The sequence below is a fragment of the Crocuta crocuta genome, unplaced genomic scaffold (assembly GCF_008692635.1).
Source record: "Crocuta crocuta isolate KB4526 unplaced genomic scaffold, BGI_CrCroc_1.0 scaffold445, whole genome shotgun sequence".
In the NCBI taxonomy this organism is placed as follows: domain Eukaryota; kingdom Metazoa; phylum Chordata; class Mammalia; order Carnivora; family Hyaenidae; genus Crocuta; species Crocuta crocuta.
This window is the reverse complement of record NW_027530847.1, coordinates 1,979,076-1,987,840: the sequence shown is the minus strand read 5'-3', so window position 1 is coordinate 1,987,840 and position 8,765 is coordinate 1,979,076. Positions and strand designations below refer to the sequence as shown.

Here is an 8,765-nt window from a genome sequence, read left to right as displayed (position 1 = left end):
GAATTGTCCCCCTGGTGAACTAGCCTGTGCCTCATTTAGATTCAGCTCTACTTTTCATTTTTTTGGATACTGTACATCATAAATGACATTTTCGTGATTGGTGCCAGGGATGTTGACTCCTCCTCTTTTTTCCTGCTTACCATAGTTGATATATATAAAAATTTAGTACTTTGTCATTTGTGGTAATTTATATACAACTGATTATGATTCTATTTCCATGCCATGCAATTGATGCCTACTGGTCTAGATAGTCCCCCCCCTTCGCTCCCCCATTATTTGATGAATTTATAAAGAGAAGTCAAAAAACAATGCATTTGAGATAAGCTGAATTTGTAACCTGGTTTCTTCCTTTCTCAGCCACTATCCTCACTGTGAACTTTCAGGTCATGTTACCCTTTGATCTTACTGGCTTGTTTTAGTTTCCTATGATTGTCATAACAAAGGTCACAAATTGGGTGGCTTAAGACAACAATAATCTCTCACTGTTTGGGGGTGGGGGTGGGGCAGAAGTCCAAAACCAAGGTATAAGTAGGGTTGAGTCTTTCTTGGGACCTCTGAGGAAGAATCTAGTCCATACCTGTCTCCCAGCTTCTGGTAGTTGCTGACAGTCCTTGGCATTCCTTGGTGTATAGATGCATCACTCCGGTCTCTGCCATCATTGTCACATTGCCTTCGCATTGCACAACTACGTCCGTCTTCATGTTGTCTTCCTTCTGTGTATGTGTCTCTTCAGCCCTTCTTAGAAGGAGGGTATCATTCATAGTGGATTTGGAGTCCTCCTGGATAATCCAGGATGATCTCCTTTCAAGATCCTTAGGTACGTCTTCAAAAACCCTTTTTCCAAATAAGCACATATTCACAGTTCAAGGTAGTGAGAGTAGTCCTCCACCCCCATCCTTTAACCACAGGGGATATATTCTAAGACCCCCGTGGATTTCCGGAACTGCAGATAGTACCAAATGCTATACACATCTATGTGTTTTCCTACACACATACCTGTAATAAAACTTACTTTATAAATTAAGCACAGTAAGAGATTAACAATAAATGAAAATAAAATAAAACTATTATAATAATATAGTGTAATAGAAGTTATGTGAATGTGGTTTCCCCCTACCTCTCCCCCTCTATCAGAATATCTTATTGTACCGTACTTACCCTTCTTTTTGTGATAATGTGGATGATGTGAGACAACAAAAATGCCTGCATGATGAGGTGAATGACATGGGCATGTTTACCTCATGTTAGGCTACTCTTAAACTTCTGACTATCCTTCAGGAGGATCCTGTGTTTCCAGACCATGGTTGGCCACAGTTAACTGAAACCCTAGAAAGTGGAACTGGCTGAGAGGGAACTACTGTAGATCCCTTTTGAGGGGCATCCATTCAGCCTATTCAAATAAGCATTCTTAAACTTCTCAGTCCTCTAGAAAAATATGATGGTATTTTAAGTTATTGTCAAAATTTTTATCATCTTCTAGAAAACTCTGACTTCCATTCCTTTTATTCTCTTTAGTTGGTGCTGAGAAAAGAGTGCCAGCAATGCCTGGATCGCCTGTGGAAGTGAAGATACAGTCAAGATCCTCACCTCCCACCATGCCACCCCTCCCACCAATAAATCCCGGAGGACCCAGGCCAGTGTCATTTACTCCAACAGCATGTGAGACCTCTTAATTTACTTGGGTTTGTGGGTCAGGGTGACATTTCAGTCTAAGTGACTGGCTGCTATTAAGCCTTCTGCATATACTATTCAACATTTTCAAAATAGCTGTATGGCATTTTATATGTATACACACACATATGTACATACACATATACACGCACACACACGGTTATTTGTTTTATAAATTGGTTTTGCCCTCTGAGAATAGTACTTAATTTAGGAATTTGAAAATTTAGTGATCTAAATATTTTGTTTTCATACTCTGGCTATTAAGTAGCTATTTTAATTTCTTGGCTCTAAAATGAGTTTCAATTATTATATTTATTTATAGGAATCAAAGTAAGTTTCATATAATTATCAAACAACTTCTAAAACTATTTGAGGACTACCATGGTAAAGCTGTTGACAAAAGAGAATGAATGTCGTCTTAGTTTGCTAGGGCTGCCACAACAAAACATCACAGAAGGGCTGGCTGAAACTCACAGCTCTGGAGATAGAAGTCCAGGGTCACAGTGTCAGCAGGTTTGGTTTCTTCTGAGGCCTCTTTCCTTGGCTGCAGGAATGGCCACCCTTCCTGCTGAGTCCTCCTATGTGCTTGCCTCTGTGGATGTAGATACCTGCTGTCCTTTCCTCTCATAAGGACAATTTTCATAGTGGATTAGGGAGCCACCCATATTATCTCATTTAATCTTTAAAGGCTGTGTCTCCAAATACAGTCACATTCTGAGATGTCGGGGATTAGAACTACAACATAGGAGTTTGTGGGGGCCGTAATTCAGTCTATAAGAACTACATTAGCGCAGGGGCGCCTGAATGATTCCGTCAGTTAAATGTCTAGCTCTTGATTTCGATTCAGGTCACGATCTCACAGTTGTGGGATGAAGCACCACATACAGCTCTGTACTCAATGTGAAGCCTGCTTGGGATTCTCTCCCCCACCAATGTAAATAAACATTGAAAAACAAAAAAAAAATTAGCCAATAAATATATAATAAATATTCAACCTTGCATCAAGTTAACTCAAATAAAATCCAATGTGTAATACCAGAATGTTCAAAATGGAAAATAGTATCAAGCTTTGGTGAGCCTGTGGTGAGCTACCTGAACACTCTTAATATTGTTTGAGTGTGAGAATATTATTTGGTAGTATTTAGTAAAATTGAATTTTCAAAAACCCTGGAACTCAGCAATTAGTTCTGTATGTATAGTTAAACACACAAAAATCAAAAGAAGACCCAGTTTAAAATCTAGCCGTACATACATGTCTAGATTTTTTAAATTTTTAGTATTTATTTTTGAGAGACAGAGAAACAGAATGTGAGCGGGGAAGGGGCAGAGAGAGAGAGAGGCAGAAGATCCAAAGTCAGGCTCCAGACTCAGCTGTCAGCACAGAGCTCTATGAAGGGCTTGAACTCATGAACCTCCAGATCATGACCCAGGCCAAAGTTGGAAACTTAACTGACTGAGCCACCCAGGCACCTCTTTATATGTCTAGATTTTAATATGAATTTTTCTGCTTTTCTATGCCCATGCATGTTGACTCTCACAGATACTCTTCCTTGCTGAGCAGAATAACTTGGTGTTTGTGGAGTGCCCATGATGCATCAGAGCACTCTGCTAGGCGCTATATGCATTTTCTTATTTAAATGCTTTTACATAAACTTACACACTACCTTTGCTCAAGCATTTATGTTTTTTGTGTTTATTATTTTAAAAGGCAAGAGGAGAGTCTAAGAGGTACAGCTTTAATTGAAGTTTTAATTATTATATTTCAAAACATTTGAAATTGAATAGCTACTATAGCATTCTGACCCAAGGAAATAAAATGAAGTTTTATATCCTTTTTAAAATTCTGTTTTCTATTTCAGAGTTCTGCATCCTTAGATATCGGTGCTATCTTGAAATGAACAGATTTAAACCTAGGCTGTCATTCAGATTTCAAGGCACAGACAATAGGAATATATATACATAAATTTAGCCCTTTTTACCTTCATATTTGACTACTTGGTGGTAGAAGGTTTTATTTCGGAAGATGTGCTCATATGCTTTCACTGAAGAGACTGTGAAAAAGCAGCATGGCTAAAAGCACAGTAATATATTCTGTTTATGGGTTGCTTCAAAAGGGGCAGCTCTCCAATGGCAATTGACCTTTCTGTGAACACAAAGAAACAGCAGACCATTGCAACTAATTTTCTCAATTGCTGAGGTTGAGTGTTGAGCTTTCCTTTCCAGTAGCTCTAGTGATCTCTTTTAATGGAAGATATAGAAGAGAATTTGCCTGTTAGTCTTTTATGTAGTAAATCATTCAGCAGCTTTTTCCTTTTAAGCTTAAGCTTTGCTAGCTAATGAACAAAGCCAATATATGTATGGTATACACAATCTACAAAACTTAGTGTAGTATATACGGATATATAACATAGTGTTCATTAAAAAGTACACAGTCTTGGGGCACCTAAGTAGCTCAGTCAGTTGAGCATCCAGCTTCGGCCTAGGGCATGATCTCACAGAGTTTGGGTTCAAGCCCCGTGTCAGGCTCTGTGCTGATAGCTCAAAGCTGAGCCTGCTTCAGATTCTGTGTCTTCCCCTCTCTCTGCTCTCTCATTCTCTGTCTCTCTTGGTCTCTCAAATATAAACGTTAAAAAGAAAGAAAAAGAAGTGCACAGTCTGTTAAGACAGTGCAAATATAGAAGAAGTAAGTAGGTCCCATAATGGAAGTATCTATAGGCAGCAGAGAAGAGTTATTAAATCTACCAGGGTTTACCTTAATGTGGTGCCACAGAATCTGTTAAAGAATGTTTCTTAATACAGGTGATATCTGAGCATACATAGGATGAGGAAAAGTTGGCCAGATCAATTCTGAATCCAGGTCAGTCAAGGAGTAGGAACAGTATGGCTGACCAACTATGATTGGCATGGAGGCAGAAGAAGGGAAGTGGAAGATTTTTCACAATTAATGACTTGGTGTTAAGCCCAATATAAGTAAATGTCAGTTTTCTAAGTTAGGTAAACATTAAATAATTGGGCTCTTTAAATTTGGCTTAAGTCTTGACTTAATTTGTTTCTCATGTCTTAGACATATGTTTTAGTTTTACCCTCCTAGATTTTTAAGCCTAGGTATGATTAAATGAAAATCTATTGACACTTAGGCACCAGGTAATTTTATTTCACCCTTCAGAAGAAGGAAATTTTTTTTTTTAATTTTTTTTTTTAATGTTTTTATTTATTTCTAGGAGAGAGAGAGACAGTGTGAGCAGGGGAGGGTCAGAGAGGGAGGGAGTCACAGACTGAAACAGGCTCCAGGCTCTGAGCTGGCAGTCAGCACAGAGCCCGACGCGGGGCTCGAACCCACGAACCGCGAGATCATGACCTAAGTGAAAGTCGGACGCTTAACCGACTAAGCCACCCAGGCGCCCCAGAAGAAGAAGGAAATTTTTACTTAATACCACCAAGTACTTAGTTTTAGGGTGGTATCATTCCACATTGAAACTAGCAAGAAATGACTAAGAACAATGGGAAAACAAGTAAACTGTAATTAATCACATATATTATAATATGAGCAGAAATAGAGAATTAGTGTGTCCTGTGTGGTGTCTAGAAAAGTGCTTAATTGAATGATCAAGAATCTGGCACTATTAATATCGCACTGTTGGAGCAGAGAAAAATCGACTGTGATGGGCATGAATATTCTGAATGGGCTAAGAGATACATACTTATATTTCTTTTTGCAGAAATAGGTCATTAAATCTATAGCCTAGAAAAAACATTTCTCACTTTAACAGAACTCTCTCTTTTCTGGTTATCTATTCCCATGCTACATTGTAACTGATTCCTTATCTTCTTTGGAACCCCAAGATCAGGAAGGAGATGTAACATAAAAGATGGGCATTTGTGCATAAATGCAAATGCATAAATGTTGAGTCCACTGGAAATATGTATCCTACCAGACTCAGCTGCTGCAGTACCTATTGCAGGAAATCTTAACACTACCTACCCCAGTCCATAGCAACTGTAGTTAGGTATCCCTTCTCCATGCTCTTACAGCACTCCATACTCTTCTATTTTAACACGTCTGTGTTAATCTGTTATCGTTTTTGACCTGGTAATCTGTCTTACTATGTAGTAGTCTCACTGAGAGCAGAAACTCTTTCTTGTATATTCTTAATATATGCTTTACAAAATTCAGATGAATAAACGAAGGTTAATGAGAACAGGAGGAAATTAACAAAGATCCATGTGTTTTGCACTTAAACAGTCTTTCATTTTGGCTTTTTTTTAGTAAGCAATGGCATCAACCATTCTCCTCCTACCCTGAATGGTGCCCCATCACCACCACAGAGATTCAGCAATGGGCCTGCCTCTTCCACATCATCTGCACTAACAAATCAACAGTTGCCAGCCACTTGTGGTGCTCGGCAGCTCAGCAAGTTGAAACGCTTCCTTACCACGCTACAGCAGTTTGGCAATGACATCTCACCAGAGATTGGGGAGAAGGTGCGGACTCTCGTTCTAGCACTGGTGGTAAGTACAGCATCACTGTCTACAGCTACCTGAGTACGTGGCTTAGAACCAAAGCCAGCATACCTGTAGCAACATGGCAAAATATGCAGACTAGATCAGTTATTATATAACTCGTATTAAAGTGTGGAATTGTGGATTTTAATTAGGGATAACAATGCTTATTAAAGAAACAAATCTATAATGTTTACCTCATTATGTTGATTTTAATTCTAAGAAGCATCTTTGAATTTGTCTTAAAACTGAGTTTGAACAGGCTGCTGAGGTTCAACCAAGCTAATGCAAGGTTTTGTTACTTAATGTATTCAGTGCCTGGTGCATTGTATCCAAATCTGAGAGAAAAGAAAAGCAGGGAGTTTAATTTTCACAACAATAATTTGTAAAATTATAAGTCTCGTGGTCTAAATAGTGTCAAAGGGATTACATTATTCAGCTCCTCATGCAAATGTAGTTTCTTTAGAATTTTCAAGGTACACATAATTTTTCTTTGTAGAAGGAGTGTGGTGAACCCCTGGTATAAGGCAATAATTTTCTGACATAGGCAGCCAGGTAGGGTTTGTGTCTCGGTATATGTATATAAGGAAAGTACTGACAGTTCCCTATGTTTATAAATGGAATTCTTCAAAATTTACCTCCTGAAAAAGCAATTCGTGCTTCTGTGTGTTAGCCTCCACCTATGATAAAGGTGAATCATGGTTTTAAGGCTTAATGTTGTAGTTCTCAAAGTGTAATCAGGGACCCTTGGGATTCCCCCAGACCCCTCCTGGAAGTTCTGAAGGTCAAAATTATTTTCATAATAATATTAAGATGTTCCTTGCATTTTCATTCTTATTCTCTCAGGAGCATACAGTAGAATTTTCTCGAGGCTGCATGATAAAGGCTGTTGAAATGGATTAAATGCAGAAGCAGATAAGAAAACCCAGCTGTCTTTTAATAATCCGGATACCAAAAAGATTCACAAAACTGTCATGGCAGTGCCATTCTTCCTACATTTTTGGAGAAAATACAGTTATTTTGAAATGGGTTGTTAAGAAATGATTTCCATATCCTGAACTTTATTAACATTGGGATTATTGATAGATGTAACCCACATAAATTAGGAGTCTGAGACTAAAAAGTTGAATAATTGCTACCTAAAAAGATTTCTCAGTCTAGCATAGAAGAAACAACTTTCATACAAGGCAGAATGTGATAAATGACTTTTTCATCATTTCAGATTTAATCTCTTTTGATTTTTAGAGCTTTAGGTTCATTCTCTCTCTCTTTTTAGGTTGTTCATTTTCATTACTATATTATATAGTATTTTAATGTAGGAATACAATTTGTACTTTTTGCTCTTGATGGACATTTGAGTTGTTTGCATTTTGAAGCAGTCAAAGAACCTAATACCACCCCCACGTTCTGAAATTCCTTAAAAGAATTCACAGGACGTGGCGTATAGCTGTGCTCACAACTAAGATTTATTACAGAGGCATAAGGTTACACAGCTGGATCATAAAGGAGAGAGATACGGGTGGAATCTAGTGGAATCCATGTGCAGGCTTCCTTATGCTCTTTCTCTTGTATGAATAGTCACACACAGCTCACTCTTCACCCAGCAGTGAAAATGTGGTGACGTTTGTGTGACGTTTTTCCCAGGGAAGTCTAATAGAGACTCTGTGCCCCAAGTTTTTACTAGAGTCTGGGTACATAGGCACTCTTCGCCAGCACCTACCAAAATTCCAGATTCCTAGAAGGAAAATTAATGTTCAGCAGAAACCCCAATGTTTGCAAAAACAGTCCTGGCACAGTGAGCCACCCTTACCAGTTAGGAAAGTTTTTTTATTTTTGTTTTGGGGGGGAAACATTTATTGGTCAAATTTTACACTACTGGGTCTAGACTAAAAAAATGGGTTTAAATGTCAAGATGAGTTTGAACATAATTGTAAACAAAGCAGACATCAGAATGTCATTCCAGTTCNAGACAGAACTTTATGTATATATATTATATACATAAAATTATATATTATATACATATATATATAATATAATTTTAAGTTTATTTATTTTGAGAGAGAGAGAAAGAGCACAAGCAGGTGAGTGGCAGAGAGAGAAGGAGACAGAATCCCAAGAAGGCTCTGTGCCATCAGTGCAGAGCACCATGTGGGGCTCAAACTCAAAAACTGTGAGATCATGACCTGAGATCAAGGCTCGGATGCTTAACTGACTGAGCCACACAGAGGCCTCAACTTTAAGTGGAGTCTATGCTTGAAGATAATTTCAAGAGTAAAAGAAAAAAAATGACAGACCTCATTTGAGAAAAAAAAATTCAAATTTTGTTATAGCTATAGAAGTATTTATATGTAGATGTAGCCAGTTGTGTCCTTTAAATGGCCATTTTCAGGTTAATTTTTTCTTCCTGATGATATCATCAGTAGGTGGTAAAAGCACACATAACATTTACCAACTTACCCCAGTTTTAAGTGTACAATTCAGTTATTTAAGTGTATATGTTGTTGTGCAGCCATCACCACTATGTATTACCTCAGGAACTTTTTTCATCATGCGAAACTGAAACCTTGTGCCATTAAACCAGTAACTCCCCTTTC

General features: G+C 38.0%; 1 protein-coding gene across 3 annotated transcripts in view; it reads left to right on the top strand.

The window, feature by feature from the left end:
* The first annotated feature begins 1,521 nt into the window (after nt 1-1,521).
* Nucleotides 1,522-8,765, top strand: part of CBFA2T2 (CBFA2/RUNX1 partner transcriptional co-repressor 2) — a 47,248-nt gene continuing 40,004 nt past the window's right edge. For all 3 annotated transcript variants that reach the window (XR_013336306.1, XM_077769319.1, XM_077769318.1), the window contains exons 1-2: nt 1,522-1,659; nt 5,939-6,180. Coding sequence is in view for 2 of the 3 variants with exons in the window: in XM_077769319.1 (XP_077625445.1) it covers nt 1,542-1,659; nt 5,939-6,180 (360 nt within the window). In the remaining variant the exon portion in view is untranslated. The remainder of the gene's footprint in view (nt 1,660-5,938; nt 6,181-8,765) is intronic.